Source organism: Aptenodytes patagonicus, chromosome 5, assembly GCF_965638725.1.
Source record: "Aptenodytes patagonicus chromosome 5, bAptPat1.pri.cur, whole genome shotgun sequence".
Classification (NCBI taxonomy): domain Eukaryota; kingdom Metazoa; phylum Chordata; class Aves; order Sphenisciformes; family Spheniscidae; genus Aptenodytes; species Aptenodytes patagonicus.
Window position 1 is genome coordinate 14320435 of NC_134953.1, and position 21592 is coordinate 14342026.

At 36.8% G+C, this 21592-nt stretch overlaps 1 protein-coding gene across 3 annotated transcripts in view; it reads right to left on the reverse strand.

The window, feature by feature from the left end:
- PLCE1 (phospholipase C epsilon 1) overlaps window positions 1–21592 on the reverse strand; it is a 167916-nt gene that overhangs the window by 33516 nt on the left and 112808 nt on the right. For 2 of the 3 annotated variants that reach the window (XM_076338756.1, XM_076338754.1), the window contains exons 5-12: window positions 12932–13077; window positions 10819–11077; window positions 9895–10103; window positions 7319–7360; window positions 4953–5619; window positions 4271–4453; window positions 3282–3396; window positions 2739–2895 (exon numbers count right to left, since the gene is read on the reverse strand). In XM_076338756.1, the coding sequence (XP_076194871.1) occupies window positions 2739–2895; window positions 3282–3396; window positions 4271–4453; window positions 4953–5619; window positions 7319–7360; window positions 9895–10103; window positions 10819–11077; window positions 12932–13077 (1778 nt within the window). The remainder of the gene's footprint in view (window positions 1–2738; window positions 2896–3281; window positions 3397–4270; window positions 4454–4952; window positions 5620–7318; window positions 7361–9894; window positions 10104–10818; window positions 11078–12931; window positions 13078–21592) is intronic. The other variant, XM_076338757.1, reaches the window with a different exon arrangement.

Consider the following 21592-nt stretch of genomic DNA (forward strand, 5'->3'; position numbering starts at 1 on the left):
CTTGTCAGTGTTTGAGTCTAAATCCAGATGCTAATCTGAATTAATAAACTGTTGGCTCTAATCTGTGCAGAGCCATACAAACGCTTACAAGCACTCCCAGTGGATCCTGTATTTCCTAGGTTATTTCATTATCTAGGTCATTCCAATTTTCTGTTACTTTGGAAAACGGATACTTCATTTTATCTTAAGTTATGATGCTACTGACAAAACTGGTTGGGTATAACTAAGTATATAACTTGATTTTTATGAGACTGCAGAATTAACAACAAAAATGGAGCAAAAAGAGACAAAAGATGTCTGCGTTCAGCCTGTGTGGGCTCCCAGACTTACTTTGCCTGTGTATCGCCACTGTTAAGGGCAGCAGCTTCCAGGAAGAATATTGCGCTGCTCGCAGTCTATACGTACCACAGCTTGTGGACGACTGCCCCAGTCTGCTCCTCTGCCAGTTATATCTACACTGCTAAAGGCATCCATCCTGCCACTTTTTCTGAGTGGGGCAGAAAGGCTCAAGTTCACATTGCTCTGCACTGCCCAGCAATTGGCTCAGGTCTGGTCTGGTCCCCCGTGGTGCTTGCCTGTCTCTAAGACATTATCTTCATTTTTGGTGTGTGTTCTATCTGAAGTGGCTGAAATAAGCTGTGGCATATGTTATTGCCTGACAGACTGCCATTTATTGCCTGACAGACTGCCATTTATTTAATGTAACACAAAGCAATAGGACATGCCACGACTGTGGGTGGATTGCCCGAAGGTACAATCCTTGCTGGGAGTGTGTCCTGTAAGACAGTATATTGTAGATAGTTTGAGACTGAGTAAGCTCTCCATCCATGCTATCTAATTACAGAAGTCCCTGGAGCAAATATTCCCAGAACTGCACCTAAATTCCATCTTGGAGGCAATCAGCTGGTTTACTCTAAAAGAGATCCCAGGAGTGAATTAATACACATATAGGGTGGATGATCACAGGACTTTGCAGCAAAGCAGAGAGCCAACTATGTGATAGCTTAGACTTACTGATCACAGTTGAGGCACTACAGATACTTATTTCTTTTAGCACATGTGAAGTGTCCACACACATTGAAACTGGCAAGCACAATTCAGACCTATCAAGGGTCCGAAGGGTAAATACCAAGAATAAAACTCTCTCCAGTGTTCCCAGTCTCTTAACAGCTCATGAAAACTGGGTCAAGGTAATGGATAAAACACATAATTCTGTTCTGAGGAAGATTTCCTCAGCCATACAGCTGTATCCTGAGCAAATTCTAGCAAGAAGGGTCATATCAAGTTGGGGAGAGCTCTACCAAGCGACGCTGTGGAGTTTCCAGACAACTTTGCCAGGGAAAACCTGTCATAACTTGGGAAGGCCCACAGTGCTAAGCTGTGCAGGGATCCAGGACTAAGAGGATTTAAAGGAACATTAGCTGTCCTTCCCCCGCGAATGCGAGTTCTCTGTTGAGCCTTTTAATCTCATTTAGAGAACAGCAATTATTTTTGGCATAAAAGCAAAAAGCAGATTTGCAAAACAGAAAAGCATTTTCCAGAGGTAGTATAGCAGTATTTCTTCAGTTTAATGTAAAAGAAAGCTGTTCCAATCCTTAAAAAAAAATAAGAGAAATGTCTTACAGGGATAAATCCTAATCTGGCATGTTCAGGGATAAATCCTAGTCTGGCATGTTCATCCCATGGTTGTGAATGACAGTGAAGAACAAAAAGTAAAGAACATAGTAAGAGTCTCAGAAAGCAGTGTTAAAAGGAGAAGCAGCCAACCACAGATGTCCACAGGTGGCTCTGCTACTCACATCTACTGCCAAACCCAATCGTTTTAAGTGTAAAAAAAATCCCTAAGAAATACACAACATAAACCATTACACAAGACTGGTCTCTTCAAAAATAATGCTCTACCAGCAGCAGTAATCTCTTCCATTGTTTACCATTGCTCTCCTGGAAACCCCAAGATTCATACTCATAACCATATCTCAGTATTCATTCTGTTAAAAGGCACTGGAAGGCACCTGTTGAGACCGTCTTCTTGTATGTTATAAAGTACCATCCACATCCCTGACATATTATCGTCGTTATATTATTATTACTACAACTACCACCATCATTATTACCATTCATAGAATTAATACATTAGTGCACTATGTCACTGCACAACCACAGCATGACCTTCTGCACTGCCTAAGTGACACAAAAAGAATGAATGTTCAAGGAGGAGAGGCCTGTAAGAGAAAGATTTCAAATCTGTTCCTCCAATTATTCCCCGAGACAGTACTGCAATCACCACCAGGCATGTCAGCAAAAGTTAATACTCCCCCACGTAGAAATTACTTGTGCTGAGAAACCTCAGAACTTGAGTTCACACACCTATAACATTTCTGTTGATTTTCATTATACAGAAGACATCTATAATTATGTTTTGGAGAAGATCTGGAGAAAGAGTTAAACTCCATATTTGTGAACTTTTGGAACAGCATTCCAATCTGCTTCTGTAACAGACAAACTGAAGCATGCTGCTCAGGGACTTGCTTCAAAGCCATCCTCAGATTCATGGTATTTCAGCTTAAATGGCCTATGTTGTTCTACAATGTGGTTTAGATGTCTATCAAAAGGCTAATGACGTTTCTGGCATTGTTTTTGTCAGATTTCATCAGTTTGGCATGAAAACCACATTTGATGATAATTAAGTAACAGTAACTTTTTTTCTTTTTAAATCAAAGCATTGATTTTGTCCTTACCTAGACTGACTCTTGCTTGAAGACATTACAGGAGAGGAGACTGGTCTTGCTGGTGAAGATGTAGCTCCTAAATTAGGAGATCCAGATACTGTCAGAGAGTGAGCTCTTCTTGATGGCAGGTTGTTAGATGGAGGAGCATTAATAATAATATTTTGATCTATGGAGAAAACAAAAGTTTGCAGCACAATTACAACATCTGGCCCAATGAAAGTGCTTTTGTCCAAGAGACCTATATCATAATTCATTAACACACAGTAAGACACTGAAGGGATTCTAGATTTGTCCCAAGACAGTCAAAAAGACACATTCTGAACAACACATATATCCATTTCATCAGAATGGAAAGGAAGTGTTACTGAAACTAAATGAAAGAACAATCATGAACAACTAAAGAAATTAATTTAAAAGTTTATAGCATTCGCAGTTTCAACTGCAAAAGTAGTTTTATATCATAAATGTACTTTTAACACCATAAAAAATGTCTGTATAAAGACTTTGAGCAAAACCCTGAGAGACTTTTAAGTACTGAAGCTATTTATCTACCTGGTTCTTGTTCATCAATATCTTGAGGATCCGAACCGCTTCTATTACGATATTCCTTACAGCTTTTTGCCTTCCGAGTTGCCATTTCATCATCAGTGGCCTCTCCACTTTCACCCTAGAAATAATGAGCACCGTCATAAACATCCCAAAAACACTACTTTTCCCCATTCTTTATCAGTGTAAGCTGTAACAAAACCATGAGACAAATCAGCTATTCCTTATGAAACAGACTCCTGTAAAGCCGATACCAGTAGAAAAGAGACAACTTGAACAGGATACATAGTGAAGTGTGGGACCGTTAGGTGTTACCTCAGTTTGACATCACACAGAAGACGACAATGATCGCGCCTCTAAAGTGCTGTAGCTGGTTTTACACTATTCCGCTGGTGCATAGGAGCCCTAAAGAGGATGGATCTTGTCATTTGAGGATCTCCCCTACTTGCTCACCGGAACATGTGGATAGCACCGAGCTGCTAGTCCCTGCATTTTCCTCTCTCCTGGCTATTGCTGAAAGTGGTTGAGTCCAGGAAAAGAGAGGAGACTGCCAGACGAAGTCCAGTGATCCTGTCAGCCACATAAGATCAAATTGCGTGCTAACCTGAGGCGGAATAACTGTGGTGGTGTTTTTGAGAACATGAAAACAAAAAGGAGCAGAGAAACTGACACCAGCCTCCAAATATCACTTTGTACATTAATATTTTTATTATTAGCAACATTTTACCTTTATACTGAGGTAGCACCTAAAGGTATCAACAAGATTCTGTCCCTTTCTGCTAGCCCCAGTGCCCACATGTCCTGAGAATGCTTCAAGCATGAGAAAAGAAACCCAAACTAATGGAAAACAATAAGCCCCAAACCTGAAACTGCAATAAACAGTTTTAAAATTATCATCTAACTTCTTTTCTCTGGTTCAGAATACACAGTAAGTGTAGGAAGGAAACAAATCAGCCAGCTAAGCAACAAAATACATGAATAATAAAATATTCTACCCTCATGAGTACTTTCTTCTTTTTCTTAGCTGTGCTTATTCCCAGAGTGTTGTTTCTCTGTACACTAGGTTTCTCGGTGCTTTTGGTGAGAGTTCCCGTGCTTGTGTTTCTTGCACTCCATCGTCTGCCTCCGAACAGTTCAACAGCCTGAGCCAAGGTTGGGCCTTCAAACCTTCCATCCTCCTACAAAAATTCTCAGCATTAACAAAACAAGGAGAATAAGAACAGACACATTTTCTTAAGCAATAATATAGACATCTCTAAGGAACCAATGAAAGACAAAACATCAAGAGGAGGCAATTTTTAATTACTGCATGAATACCAAAGGGCTATTTTGTTTGCTATTTGGGCTTTTTTTTTGGCCCTAACTCTCATCGCTCAGTATTTCAGCACCCTTTTCAAGTACAGTCATTGCTTTTTCTTTAATAAAATACTTATTCCAAAACTCCAAACATATGAAGAGCTTCATAATAAAAAAAAGATTTAACTTCAGTGTATTGAAAACATGCAAGGTTTGACAGAACATTATGTGGAGAATCAGATCTTATTGACTTAAGCTGCGTTATAAAGCTGGAGATTTGGCGCTCATCTTTAATCATAGCTTACTTACAATAGAAACTGCATTACATTAAGTTGTTGACATCTTTGAACTTTTCTTATACAAAATCACAGCATCTTTTACCTGGTAAAGGCTGACATACTGTTTCCGTAGCCACTGTAGTCTTTGATCAGGGAATCTCCTCATTTTCCTTACAGCTTTAGTCAATTCCAGCAATCCATCATATAGCATTCTGGCAGTATATTTTGGAGCAACAAAGTGCAGCAACTTATTATCAGTAGTCTGAAGTCCATAAAGTAGTGTTATACCATTTTCTTCTAGGGACATATTACAAAGTTTATTTTGAACACACACAGTGTGCATATCAATGCCAGAGTGTCCCATATATACAGCCTTGGCTGAAAACAAGTCCAAAAAACCTTCCACTAGTCCAGTATTACCAAGAAACTGGTATTTACCAAGCTCAGCAGTACTACCCAGCACACTCAGTTTTGCCTTAGCATTTGCAGGGCACACCGTTGTGGGTTTTGTCCAAGTCAAAGTACTATTGTCAGGCTGAAGTTGAAGAAAGCAACGCGCTGAGAGATGTGTCTCCTGGTCGTAATGAATGACGGTTGCCCCTTGTTGCATGAACTGATGGACATCAGCCCTGATAGACAACACGTACCAGGGAATGAGTTCTATCCCATGGCAGAAAGCCTTTTGTTGCTCTTCTGTTGAATTTGTGTCCCACTCCTTCAACTGCTCAAATATATCACTTTCAGAATCTGAAAGATCTCCAATTATAAATCTGTAAGTGAACAAAGATGAGACTTCTGTTCAGTGATACGTGTGCTGATTTATGCTATGACTGATGAGTATTTTTTCTGCTGTAGTTTTTTAAATAAAAAGAATACTGTCACTATATAATTTGGACTTACAGGAATATCTGTAGTTTTTACAGTATTACAATTTATGTTATTGCAATTTTGAATTAGTTAATAGATGCTGCTACAATTAATTATAATTCCTGTAACAATATAATTATATTTTCTTAGAACTTTCCAAACATTACATAACAATAAAACACTTCAGTTTGGCTCTTAAAGCCAAGTGATTCCAGTTTCTAAATCCACAGCATAAGATTGCTTCAGTTGAAATATCAAGTACCGTATGTGGAAACTGTTAGCAGGATCTAGTGGATTGAAGACAGGACTTCTAATCTCTGTTCTATTATTGATTTAATGTGCAGACCTTTCACACTATATAGTTCTCTGATTAACACTTGTAAAATAGCGGTTAAAATACATGCCTTCCTTATAACAATGCAGCAAGAATTTTATCGGATACTTTCCATTAGAAAATTTAATTTTACTCAAGCAAAATATTAACATGAAACTTGTATGCAGCAACCAAAATTTTTGAAATATTTTACCATAATTAGAAACAGTAGATACAGAGCAACAATATGAACTAATAAATGAGGTAGTTTTATTTAAACTTCTTTACTACAGAAGCTTCTAACATGTATGAATGAACAAATGTTCAATATTTTGGTACTGCTTTAACGAACATAAAAAAGAACAAACTGTTCCATGTACAGCAGAACTAATGAAGCACATTTTCCTAAGGATATCCGGCCAATAAAATGCAAAACAGCTTCCTCTGAATATTCTTCAAGGCATCTTGTCCTAATACCCTCAGTGCTTCCCCTTCATATCGCCACAGTACTCTCAGCTCCTGCCCATGTCCTACCAGCTGAGCAAAAGACGATTCATGTTGTGACTTGTTCCAAGTCACATATACTATCTCCCTAAGCTAAACAGCATGGATAACCATTAGCTCTTCCTCAAACTCTTCTCTCCCCAGGGCACTAATTAATTTGAATTTTTCCCTTATTCCATACATCTATTCTAATGATTCCTTTATGAATTTATTAACCAGTGAGAGCTCTACCTTTCCGCCAAATTTAGCTAAAAGTGGCCAACAGGCTGAGGATTTATTGCTTGTGGTGAAGGGACTGACAAAGGCAGAATAACTGTATCAGCCTTAACTGCAGCTCTATTTCCTTAAGAAATCTTCCTAAAAATAAAGGTTATGCATTATAACTGAGCCAGAACTTACTGTCTTACCAGAGTCTTACCAGACACATGTACATTAAAATATTTACCTGTATTATACAAGATCAAGATTTTCAAATTAAACAAACAACTAAAGCAGCTCTTTCTCCCCCATGCCCTCAAAACAATCAAGTAAGTCTCTGCAAAAATGCTAGAAAATGTATTCTTAGACTAGATGTGCATGGCTGGAGGAGTCTAGTATAGTGGAGACAGAAACGGCAGAGCTTCATTTATGCCTTATTTCACATTTGATAACACTGGCATGCTGCAGATTAAAATGTACAAGAAGCAGGTAAGCCAAGCACACACACGTAATCATATACAGAAACATAACCTCTGACACGAGCTGCCAAAAGCAACACAGCTATCAATTATTGAGAACACACTTACAGGACTCGGTTTGAATCAGCAGCTTTCTTTACATGGGCTGCACTGAGATGCAAGGAAATGAAAACAAAGGATAAAGGAAACATTAAAACAGATTGCAGTTTTAGAGGAGACAATTGCATGGGATACAAAAAGGAAAAAACTTGAGGTTTTCCCCTATTATTTTAAAAGGTATTTACTGTAATTAGGAAAGCTTAAAAGTGAAGATGAGATCAGGCTAATCAAAGTTTAGAGTATCTTAATAGGTCATGTGATTAACCATTCTATAAAAACTGTATTTCAAACTTGAAATTTTTTGTCTTTTCCTACCTACCTTTATTTACTTGAGAACTGTCAAGATAGAGTTCTAATAAAAATTAAAGTTTGATATTTATCTGGCATGTACAGAAATTCAGGGTGATTAAACAGGTCACTAATTATGGAGTGATAGAGTTTATTTGGTAACACAACTAGGAAAGTAATTATACCCACTGATTTTATTAGATGCCTTTTGTTTTCTTCAAATCAAACTAACCCGTCAGCTTTGGTGGGTTCATGTTCCACAATACCAATCCTAATCAGCAAAAGGCAAACTAATTGAAAATCTTCCTTGCAATTTTAAAGTAATGAGAAACACGTTACACAGTGTATTTTTCTGCCTTTATGACCACAATACTACAATTATCAGGCAATACATAATTATTGTGTAATTTGGATTTTATAATGCTGTATGCAAATATGACTTAGGTCTCACAAGAAAGAGACCGAAGTTTCTTCCCTAGAACCCTTTAGTTGTTCATAGCATTAAAAATAAACCAAACATTGCAGCCTCCATACAACAGGGACAACAGAATATGGCCCTTCTGCCTCTGCAGCAATTTGCTCCTGTGCCTCCCAGCTTTCTGAATGCCCAGGAAAGATATGGCAGGTGAATAAGGAATTTCCAAAGTCTATGAGGTACTTGAGCTAAATTAATACTTTCAGAAGTATTTTTCTACAAGTCATTATACTGTTAAAATCAGTACTTGCTGCACCAGAACTACAGATACTAATAACTGAGTAGTTAGTAGCCTGAATCAGGAAACATAACTTTAATCACCTATCTGCAGTTTTGTTCATTTAAATTTTAAACTTTCATTTCAGCGTCATATTAGCTTATTTTTTTGCATTTAATTCCTACTTTAATTAGAGTGGAACTTACTAGAATCTGTTTAAATATAAAGCATAAATAACTAATTTACCAAGAATTGATTTCATAAGCACATAACAAAGAGAACTTCATTTTCTCCACATTGTTCTTTTACATTCAAATTCTACTTTGTTCATCCAAGTGAAATGTTGACTGTGACCGTGAATTGCAAGCTGATTTTAAAGCACATCACTTAATGAAAATAATTCCTGGAAGAAAGCATTTGAACTGAAGTAGGTCAGGAGACAACATAAATGGACAGAGAAGTGGGACTGTCTTTCTTGACTTAATCTACTGCTCCACTTTCCAGAAGCAACTAAAGCCAGATGTGAATAATTCTATTAGAAACCATTCTTTCAGGAAATAATGATTATTTATTTGAAATGAAATTTAGAAATGCATGTTAATGAAATAAATGCATTTAAAACAGGAAGATGGTAGTTCCTTCTCAAGCAGTCACTTATTAGATTTTATGTGTAAGTAGCTGAAATACGTTGGATGCTTCTGAACATATGGATATTTCTGATACACATTATCAATAAAATACCTCAAGCAGTGACCTAAGCATGCTCTTTCATGCAAGCCCTCACGTAATTTTACAGCACTTCACCTCTGAACAGTACAGTTTTGTCACTTAATTTGAAGTTACTCTAACACGGTTACTTAGTTTAAAGCTGAGCCGCCTATGTCTACATGGGCTGCAACTTCACTGCAAAGCAACGTTCTAGAAGATCAACTGATGTCTTAAACTTTGCTTTTACTGTATTTCTTGCTGGTGAATAGTACAGAATATACCAGGTCTTCAAAGTGAAAATCTGAGATTACTCAACACTGGGCTTCTACCTGGGGCACAATTAAGTAAAATTCTATGCAAAACAGCAGGACTACAGCAACCTGAAAATTCAAAATGTGTACTGACTTACAAATGTTTTCTGGACATAATTTAAAAGCCTCAAATGAACATGTCCTTAAAAGAAGAGGTCTTTTGAAGGATAATAAATAACCTTTATTTTGAAGGGGGTAGAACGCTGCCCGAGCGTGCAGAATATAATGTTCTGAACTCTGATAACAGATATGTCCTGGTGCTATTCCTGTCACCACAGATCAAAATTGTAATCATAACTGTGGATTTTTAAAGCTCTATGTGTAAGACGAAAAGGATTTACCCTTATCGTGAGAGGAAGTACTTACATCATGAGGGAAAATATAACTATACAGAGAGTTTCCAAGCATTTGGGTATCAGATACTTAGCATAACTCCAGGGGGAAAAAGTTCTGAATTGGAAGAGGATAAATACAAGGGAAGATGTTAAAGTCGGCCTTATTTCTAAAAGCGAGCCTTGGTAGAGGGGAATTAAAGATTGAAAACATGAAATATACAGGTGACAACAGAAAATAAAATGAGACCTACTGGTACCGGTTCTTGTCCTTCAAAGAGTTTTTTCTTGAATCTCTCCCTTCACTAAAATTATCTTCACCCTCTTCAGATTCCAAACTGCGATTGCAGCTCCGAATAGTTTGAAAGATACTGTTTGCTGTTGATTCTTTTTCTGGATTATTTAAACCATCTTGGCCTACTCGTTGCAAGAAATTATCTTGTCCGCTGTAATCTGAAACAAACTAGAGATATCTAAAAGATTAGTATAGTAATAAATAGAATATTGTGTCATCTACTTCTCACTGGAGAAATTTTTACAAGAATTAAGAATATTTAGCATGTATTTCCTATTAGCTTCTAATGGGATTTTGTTCCTACTTCCAATCCTAAACAGACCAAATCACTCCATAAATCAAGTAACATAAGTTACAATAACTCCTGCAAACTTTTTAAAAGCCTCAGTCTTAATCTTTTCACGTAATAGCGGCATTTTTCTTTTAAAACCAAAATGATAAAACTCAAAGGAATTGCTTCTTGTCATAGAGGAAAAGCTTGATCCACTGAGCTTCTGAACTCCGTTTTTAAGGAACTGAAAACCTTCCAATTCCCAATGAGTTAAATGGAAGGTCAGAGCATTTAACAGAAAATAGTTACATCCTTAAGGATTTACATACTTACTTTACCCAAAGTATAAACATGACCCTTTGGTACTAACTGTAATTTCTCAGTACTCCAGTACTGAACTAGGTATAAACAGCCAAATGTAAATTGCTACAATAACTGTGGGAATTAAATTGAGGTCCATGTAACTGAACAGTCTGGTAACAGTCTGGTTTAGAAAATTTTAATTAGATGATGCCTTTGTATAAAATAATAAATAATATAAAATAAAAAAAATATAAAATAAAGCACTGGATGGCTATGAACATAACCTCTTAGAATATCAATCTCATTTACCTCTAATGTTTCATCCTGGGAGTTATACCGTGGACAGAGTCTGATGAGGCTTGATGCTCCATCCAAAACTTCACAAAGCTCTTTTAAAAATACACCACAGAAAGGAACGACTTTACAGCCTGGAATATTGAGTGCCCGGTTGACCACTTTCCTGTATTCAGATGATGACTCATGTTGTGCCATAGCATCTTTCAGACTTCGCATCGTTTCAATATCAGACTGGTCCATAAATTGCCACATTTTTAAAACTTTTCTTGACCTATTGCAAAAAGAGATCACAACATTTATTAAAAAAATTAAAAACAATTTACATTCAAGTTCAACACTCGCAGCATATATGTAATAGAGGAAATTATCATCACTATTGAGAAATGAATGAATGAAATCAAGATCGTTATTTTTATGAAAATTCTGGTTGGTGGACCATTTCCCTCCCTTTGAATTATTAAAGAACAAAACTAAAAAGGAGAAACAAGCAGTCTGATCTACTGGAGCAACATCTGACATTTTAATAAAAGCCCAGCTGCACAAGACATACAAGCAGGCTTTCTAACATTTTCACTGTGTCATTGCCTTAAATTTATAAGGGCCTGGGAAGAAATAAGAAAAGATTAAGGAAATGGCATAAAGATAAACCAAACGGTTTATTACAAATTTCTTTAGTTGTATTATGAACAATCTATAAACTTCGCAAACGTGTTTTGTTTTGTTTAAAATTGCATTTATTTAAAATAATTTACATTGGGTTTTTTTCCCCATTTCACTCACAGAATAAATTATTTATTTTCATGGAAATAAATAAATCAGGACCATGTTCCAGCTCTCAGGCACCAATGCAGTGCTGCAGCTGAAAAGAATCTTTGATTTCAAACAGAAATACCTCCTGATGCTCCCTGAGGACTGCGAGTACTACTGGGAGGTGTCTCACCTTCTGAGCTGTATGTCTGTGCAATGGTACGGGCTTTCTACCCGCTCCAGCCCCAGACACACTAAAAGGTCTGCAGAAATGCTAACAGTAGAACGTCCTTAACCCCACTTTCTGTCCCTGTCCCGGAAACACTGCTAATCAGCACTAGCCTTCCTCTCCTCTCTTTCCCTTGTGCTGTGCAGATGCATTAGAGATCAAATTAAGCCCTTAATTTGCTTTGCATTTTCCCTCACGACTTACATGGCTTGGAGGTTGTGCATGCATTCTGCTCAAAAAGACTTCCCCATGTCTATGAGTGTTTCAAATGTGTTTTATATACCAAAAATGTAAACAAATAGCTCAATGAGAATCCTTACTAAACCACAAAGAGCGACAATACAAACACTTTAAAGCTTTGTTACACAAACATGATATACAAGGAGGGCCAGAGGTAAGAGATGGGAAATCTGATCTTAACTCTTCCCTGTTCAGTCCAATTTGCTGCTCTCTGAACTGCCTGTGCAAAGGCACTGCCTTCCTGCTCACCTGGCTCTGTACGAATCTGCAATTCCGTAGGAAAGCTAGCAACACACTGTCTTTAACCCCATACTCTGTCTTTCTCCTGGAGACACTGCAGGTCTGGCTATGTAAGACCATGACAGCATGAGATCCCAACATCAGTCAGTGTAAGTAAATTGGAGGCGTTAAAAAAAGAGGTTTAGCTGTTTGGTTGGTTTTGTTGGGGTTTTTTGTTGTATTGTGTTGGTTTGGTTTTCTTTTTACAATTTAAGACTGACCCTTTTAGAACGCTACCACAATTATGTTTCACTTGTGTTCTGGAAACTCCAATCCCAAGTTACATTAGTTTTAGTTGATTACAGATAAATCACAACTGCTTTCCCATCTTCTTTTCACATTTTAAAAATTTCTGGTTTAAAAAAAAAAAAAAAAAAAAGTATGTTTTCTAATGTAACATCTTTAGCATGTACCAGGAAAACCGATGGTGTCTCCAGAGCATTTTGGAAAAAAATGGCTTTTAGCATGCTTCATTTTTCCAAAAGGGATTACTAGAAAGTCACAGGGTGAGATGATGTGATTTAGCCACGGATTTCTGTTTAGTCCATTGTTCTCCAGAGACATCTGCTTAACAGAAGCTGCAGTGTAATCTCTCACTAAAAAGCCATTTAAAGAAAGAGTTGCCAGTACCTTAGTCCTGCCAGAAATTCCATTACAGCATTGTAGTTGCCCATATTCCAGCAGCATTTTGCCACATGTACTAAATATGAGAAGACTTCTCGTTTCTCCTCCATAGAACCTGCAGTCAGGATCAGCCAGGTAACCCACAAGCTCACCTTGTAAAAGAAAATGGACAGCACAGTCAGTCAAAGCAATGTCACTTGGAGCGTTCATGCATACTTGATGGATAATGTGGGTTTTTTTGGTTTCCTTCCGTCAGGAGGGTATCAGTCAAAATCCTACTTACACACTTGCAGCCAAATCACGTACGATTTGCAATCACACCTTACACACAAGACATACTCACGTTACAACAGTTAAACCACTAACTACTCTAGAAATACTTATATTAAACAAAAAACTACTGTATCTTAATATGAGATATTCTGAATATGCATTCAGGCCACGGAAAAAAATGGACAGCTTAAGGTAACGCTGATTTCTAAAGCTGCCAGAGAGATCTGCAGTGTCAATTCTCATTAACATAGCTTACAAATCTCAGCCTCACACTGATTAACCCTTGTTCTTACCACATGGATAGTGAAAGTTGATAAATTGGAATTTTTATTTTTGCTTAATTTCACAAAACTGGTAGTTGTATTTAATGTACAAATTTGCTAATTCCTATATGCACTGAACATTTAAAATAATTTATATTATCTATTTGCAAGATCACAAATGAAGTAAAGAAAAAAAACCCCACCTTCCTAAGTATGACCATACTACCAACTTCTGTTCGGTGATTAATTAATGCCAGAATCAGAAATTAACTTAGTACATGATTCTGTTTGTATTTAAACAAATAAAAGTCAAACCTTCATTTTATCAGTGTGCAGATTTTCCTTCCAGTTTATGTTCCCACAACATCCATAAAAAGTAGCTATATTTCACATGGAAACCTAATTTAAACCAACTGTTCCTTTTTACAATATGATTCCCTGGGGCCTTGATTTTTGTCATTGTGTAAACACTTAGGAAGCAATAAACGTGATTTGTTTACTGACACTGAGTTCCACTCTTTGGTCCTGAAGGATTCAAGTGTTTACAGACAATACCAGTGTGAGAAGATGCTTATAAAAATTAGAAAATGTTAGTTCACCCCTCAGGGGGCACAGACTTTTATTTTAAAAAACCAAGCATGAGAAATAAAATCTAAATGCATTAGTACTAACAGGAAAAAAAATCCACTAAAAATATATAGGGCTTCCATTTATGCAAGTCTATACAGACACAGTGTTCTGAGCCTCTCACTCCTGAGGGAGCACAGTCAAAGAATATGAGAAACCTAAGTTACTCTCGAATCTTTCTGATGCCCAAATCAATCAAGAACAACAAATCAGAAATGTGCAGATGAGAAGACAAGCCGTAGCTCCAATATAAGCAATGTATATGTGTGTACCAAAAAAAAAAAAAAAATAAAAAAAAAAAAAAATCACATTTTTAAGACTGAAGAAATGAGGTTATAAAATCATTCTGTCTTTCATGCGGTGAGGACATCCTCGGGAGTGCATACCACAGGGATCAGGATGCTCCAATGGGATGCGAGGATCAGGGGACAACGGACCCATTAAGAAACAGTGTTCCACCTCATCAAACAGCTTGGGTACGGAATTACTGTTTCAGTAATTACTGTATGTTTTTGTAACTAACATGTAAGAAGAGAAAAGAGGAGGAGCAGACAACAGGTACAGAGCTTTCAACAAAGGTAGAACAAGTACCAGAGTCCAACGTTGTGCATGCAAACATGCTCAAGAAGCTTTCCCAAACACAGCCTTAATGCACTGTTGCTGTAGAGGCCACAATACAAAAATAAACAAACTATTTATATTGGCTGCCCTATACAAGATATCTAATCGCTGCACCAGCTCTGAATGAGAACTTGAATTTAGCTGAAATTTTATTTGAAGTGCTCAATTGGTTATTCCTAAAATGTAAAAACTGAATCAACAAAGAAGTGCATACCTGAAGAGCATGAAGGTATGGAAAAATACAAAAAAACCCAAGAGCACTGCATGACACAGTGTCATGGTTTAACCTCAGTCGGCAACAGGGTCAAATGGGGTAACACAGGGGTCAAACGAGGGCAAAAACAGAATAGAAGGTAATAAATTGAATGCATAAAAATATCAGAAATTGTGAAACAAAACGGTTAAATCTGTGATTCAAGGTTGGCATAGATTTGTTTGTGTATGCTGGAATAAAATTACATATTGTTTTTGGATATTATTCCCATTTTCCAGAAATGGCTCTGTTAGGGAATGCAAAAGCTAAGCATGCAATCTCACAAAAAAAATTAGTATTTGTTTGGTATGAAATACCAAGCGTGGCAATGACAGTTTGATTAATATGTGTTTGAACATTTTAAAGAATAATATAATGTTAAACAGTTCTGTTTTAATCTAAGGCAGTAAAGATGTAATGGTCAGGAGAAAACAGTATCAAAAATTATAAAGAATGTCAAAAAAGGCAATTGAATTCAGACTCCCCACTAAGAAGCAACCTTGAAACTAGGACAGTCACTTGTTGAAATCTTATTTAATAGAGAGTTTAGGACTGCTATAAACAGTTACGATGAACTCTTACAAACACTCTGTAAAAGCAAACAAAAAATGATGAAGGTCAGCACGAACAAGTCTTTGCAGCCTCGAGATGGCATATGTATATGTAAGAGCAAAATAAGGGTGCAAAAGGCAGTAGTGTCCCATGAAGTTTACGCTCACTCCTCTTGCAGGACAAGAATAGACTTACAGAAAGAGTAGAAAACACTCTAAAAATCTTCCACTAAACAAGAAGGAAAAATAAATTGTCTGAATCTCTAAATTTTAAAACAGAATGGGCAAAGGCAGATATAATGGATTGGGCAGAATCAGGGGACAGAACAGGGCATCTAAAGATACAACCCCCTCCTGAAAGATACTGAACATGCCTCCCTTAGAAATGTCAGTATTTTTGTATTTCCTGGAGATCAGGAAAAGTGTGAGGAGCAGGCTGGGATACTTCAGCCAGATGCAGATAATGGGAAATTTCATTCATATCGTTTTACGTGTTGATGAACTTAGGAATGAAACAGAATTGCTCCTCTACATATGCTACAGACTGTTTCGACTTACGGTTCTTTTATGTCATATCTAGCAGTAGCAAGGAGCATATAAATTGACCTTTCTGGTGGTTCTGAATAGCATCAGGTCTCCATAAAGTTTTTCTATGAATTATTCAAAGACTGTTGGTTGATTAATCTGAATGCATCATACAGCCCCCAGAAAGGGGGATTATGGGCTTCTCAAGCAGCATAATAGCCTGGTACCCCAAAACTGATTTCTTGGAAGGTTTCATCAGTCTGAGACTAGAACAGGGATGATTAAAACGCAACAGTACTGTCAGAAAGGAGGGAGCAGAGGAAAAGAGCTGTGAACAAAGGCCGTCTCCTTTCATTCAGTGAGGTTATTGCTGAGTGTTGTGCCTAACATCTGCAAAACTTTTCTACTCCTAGCTTTTTTAGTGAAGACAGCTAGAAAGGGAGGAAAATTCAGTCAGATAACAGAGCTGAGGGGGCAATTCCCCAAAATTAAATGTGGTCCTAGAGCCCAGCTAGGAAACAAACACAGAATTAAAAAGCGGTTATCCACTTAAAATGCCAGGGGGGATTTTTCTCAAAATGGGAGATCTGGTTGAATCAATAGGCTTTAAAGGAACAGAAAATCAAAGCTGAACTTCTGTTGACTGAGGTTACTTCCCAGCTCTGAACTCCCTGAAGATTTTATTCTGCCCAGGCACCTTGAACTGATGGATCCAAGAATTTTATCATGAAGAACAATACTCTAAAGCTTTTAAATAAATGCATACTGAAACAGCTTGGGTATGGCATTAATTTGAGATGATTATTCATAATGGCCATAGCTAAAATGAACAACGTGCAAACAACACTGAAATGCAGGTAAATTGAAAGGTCTGCAATCTTCAGGAAACATCATGTATGACAGCTTAGGGGAAACTTAAGAATATTAATTAAAACATACACTCATTAAACAATACTCAGTAAACATACTCATGAATTTCGTGAGTCATTGATAAATATATGAATAGTCCAGAGTACATCCTCAAAGGAATGCCTCCATAGGAATCACCGACATTCTCAAATCACTGTATAGCTGCCACTGGATCCCCAAAATACCTGATAATGCATATACTACATTTTTGCTGCCTGGGATGCATAAAGCTTCCTCTGCACAGATGGTGTTCAAGAAATAACAAATTTTTCAAGATCTTCATTCAAATGAAAGTTCAGAATTGGGATTCCTCAGATGTTGTCTGTGCACACCTGAGCTAGATGCACCTCACACAGAAGAAAAGCAGAGAACAACTCTGTGTATGTACATACTTCTTGGTGACTATGGAAACCAGCTGGAAGCTGAATTGAAAACCCCGGGTTTTGCATTTTGGCAAGCAAGTAGCACAGACAGTATTCTGGAGTGGCACAGTTTCTCTGTCACTAAAGCCAGGTATGACCTCTACCTCCAGGAGGGGGTTTCCGGCAGGGTGAACAGAGCAAAAGGAGGCTCCATCCTGGCCAGAAGTGGGCACTGACTTCTGAACAATTCTGCCAGCTGGATACAGAATGTCACCTCCTCTTCCAGCAGTCCATTCCTGGATGGCTTGCAGAGAGATGGCATCACACCTGAGGAGCACCTAACCCGAGGATGAAGTACCATCAGGTAGCCAGCTGCCTAGTTATCAGGCTGCCACTACAGCAGCGTGAGGGCTTTGCCAGTTGGGCAATGCTTGAACTAGCCAGCTCCGGGACCAGAGACAGCACACCCAGCCAAAAGAGTGCGCAGTAGTAGCCCTGCCAAGAAGATCAAAATACATTGCGAGTATTCCTCAGAATGAGCAGTAACACTTTTTGGACCCAATTTTTGTGTTAGATACCACTTCAACGTCAGATCAGAATCTACATATCAACATATTAGTCATTATTTCCTTAGTTTACTTTTTTTCACACTTGACTTGCATAGTTCTGTTTATGTAACTCATTTTAAACTCCCTTCAGAACAGAAATCACCACAGCAAACCTATAATTAGACTTCCGCTGCACTGCTGATGAGTCTGAAAAGTATGAGAAAATGTATCCTGGCTTCATTACTATAACCCACATGATTGCAAGACACAAGAAAAGTCATAAACTGAAGCACTATCCACTCAAACAAGTTGATAATAACATCTGTCTTTTCATGCAGATGGAAAAAAATGAGTGTCCTTCAGGATTACTGCATACTAATATTAAGTAGTAAACAAACAAAATCAAATCAAATAGATACTTAGTTAAGATTTAAATATTTTCGGGTGACCTAATACAGAGAAGCACTGATAACATTGTGCCAAATTAATTTCAGATATATTGCAAAGTAGCCTCATGTGGAAATTTTCAGAGGTACAGGAGCCTCCTTCAAATCTGAGTCTGAGCACACAGGATCTGCATCAGAAGTCCGGGCAACGCAAATTGTAGCCAAGCAATGATCTCAAGCACAGTAGTACATAAAAATCTGTATAGTTTTAGGTTTTTTGAAATTATCTTTTTATATCACCTGTTTTAACTGCACTAAAATCTATTCTTTTCAATAACCTTTTTTTTAAAGATTTTTAGGCTTATCTTACTTTGATCAAAGTTTTCAAATAAATTCAAGTTAGATATTGCTAATGCATTTGGGAAAGGCATATTGTAACAGTGTTAATCTTCAAACATACTGTGAATATTTTCAAATCAGTGACTGAGTCTCATTCAATGTTCCAACTTACTTAACTTGGAATTTTTCACAACTGTATCAATGAGAGACCATTATTTAGGATAGACAAACCTTCCTTTTTCAGGACATCACGTTCCCAGAAGGCTCCAGAGGTTTCTGTTCTGATTTTCAGAATTCCCTTTTCATTTGTATTTTTTTAAAAGGGCAATTAAATAGACAGAAAGTCAACTGTCAGAATTAATAGTAGGAATATATTTTTTTTTAAACTTATAGCATTTTATTAACAAAAAATAAACCCACCCTAAACTTTTAAATGTGGGAAATCTATATCAATCATTCCAAAAATAATATGAGCCTGTTTTTGATTACCTAATCACTGAACTACCACTGATTTACAGTCATGTCTATATGCCAGCAAAAACCTCCCGATTTGTCAGGGGCAGGATATAGCTTATTACTGATGCTCAGCTGCTTTTACTAATATAACATGAAGGACGTAAGAGAGACACCCATGATCAAACTTGATCCTCAAGGTATGACACATGACCTTAAAGTCCCTACAAGTGTAAACTACAGGACTGTTAACCATTTACTCGACGGGAATCCTGCTCCATGCAGTACACAGGATGGAAGCACGTGTAATGAATTATTAACTGTATCCCTAAATTTGCCATGGATTTACTTCACTCCTTTTCTTCTTTTAGTCTTCTAATACTCACAATTATAATAATTCATATATATAAAAAAATATTTATTATCCTTTATATAGCTGCTAGAGAATGTATTCTGTGATTTTTTTTTAGTAGGAATTAATTTACCATTTATCTTTTATCAGAATGTAAATGCAGAGGTGGCATTGAGGGAGGAAACTACTAAGAATCTCCACCTGTGAAGCCCAGGGTTTTGTCATTTGTACTGCTTTACATTCATTTCCCCAGCTCTTAGGTTTATAAGGCTTTTACGGCAATTCCCAAGCTACATACCTCAGTGGGTGATGCTACATGGAAGAAATTATGTCTTCTATTTTTATATTACATTTTTTAGGAACTTCATAATACTTGAGAGATGCAGCTTTCGGAAGTGAAATGAGCAAACACAGCTGCCTACCTGAAGTTTAACATTTACCATTGCTAGCAAGTAAAATAAAATCTTTTGGCTTACCACAAAGTAAGATTACAGTACATACCTTCTCTAGCACCTAACATATAAAAATTAGCCATGGATATCTTTCTATAATAAACTGTAGCTGATTTAACAACTGCCTACACTGGAGCAAGAAAGCAAGCAATTGTAATACTGACGAAATAAAAGTATGTGTACAAGAAGCCTCTGAATACAAAAGAAGTTGATTTTTCAGGTATCCAAAGAATAAGTATGACAATCTGTAACCCATTTAACCAAGCCATTCTAGTTTTAATGATTTTTTTTTTTAATAAAATCAAGAAATTTAAGTAAAATCTGAAGAGCATGAAAAATCCATGTAAAACAATAACCCTCATCAGATATCATGCAGTATTTATGGCAAAAGGGAAAAACACATTATCTTGTTTAAAAGCACAATTCTTAGTATATCAGTGTACTCCAATTTCTCCCTCTTAAAAAAAAATTAAATCCACCTTTCACAACGTTACAAACCTTTTCCACAAAGTAAAAGTGTTGTTGAGAGATATTATTCTTATAAAACTGTAAGGAGCAGACTCATATATATGAGGCTTTTTAAAACACTAGCAGTATGCAGCATTAGCACTGACAGCTGGCTACCATGAGTTCCTTTGCATTGCTAACTGTGCACAAACCCATCAGTGCATACTGATGAATATAAGGAGCACAGTATAGAACACAGAATTGGTTTATTTTACGTGGGTTTCACTAAAGTTTCATTATTAACATTTTTGGGCTTTTGGTATAATATGCAACATAATTTTTTAAATCTGAGTTTTTAAAATTGCATATCTTATGACCAGATGGTTCACTTTACATGCTTGAGTGAAATTATATAACCTTACAAAGAACATTTACCATTTTAAATCTGATTAAACACTATTCCAAACAAGGACTGGAAACAGTTTGATATTTGTACAAACACAATCTTTTTAAAAGTATTATGCAAACCCATTTAGGCATTGCAAAAAAATGCTGAACTACGAGACAGAACGCAATATTTATTTACATTCCATTATTTCAGTAAAATGATATGTCTCTGTTTTGCTAGTGAGGGTTTACATTTGTGTTTTGAATGAACAATGAAAAAATTTACAAATTTAAACCATTAAAAATAAAACTATCATTATCAATTAATGCCCTAAATTGCCATATTTTTAATTAACTTTACTGAATGTAAGAATGACTTAGTGAATGATGAAACCACCCCAGTAGCAGTGCTATACTGGAGTAGTTCAAACATTTTTACCTTCTTCGCTTATTTTTTGGCAATTCAATCCTTCCAAAAAATCACCTTATGTACTGAACTTCTTATTTTGCATTTTCAGTTCCACAGTGGGACTACATTCAGACAGCTGTTTGAATCATCTTTCAATCTGGTGCAACTTTCAATCTAAGACATCACAATTGCTTTGTACGCATACCTCAGCGTGGAAAATTAAATGCTTCATTTTGGTTTACGTTTTTATTGCTTTTCTGTTATTTGAAGCTGTGGCCAGAAAGATCAAGTTACAAGAGACTCTTTTCATGTTTACATAAAGCAATGCTTGAAATTATTTAAAATGTTTACATAAACATAAATGTTTACAACATGTACATTTATCTTGTTTTTCTGTGGTTGCTTTGCTGGCAAGAGGCAGAAGAGTGGCTGGAAGTAAAAACCATAAACATGCAAGAGTCTGGGAGGGTAAAGATACAGAAAAAGAAACAGGTGCCCAGGAAGACTGGC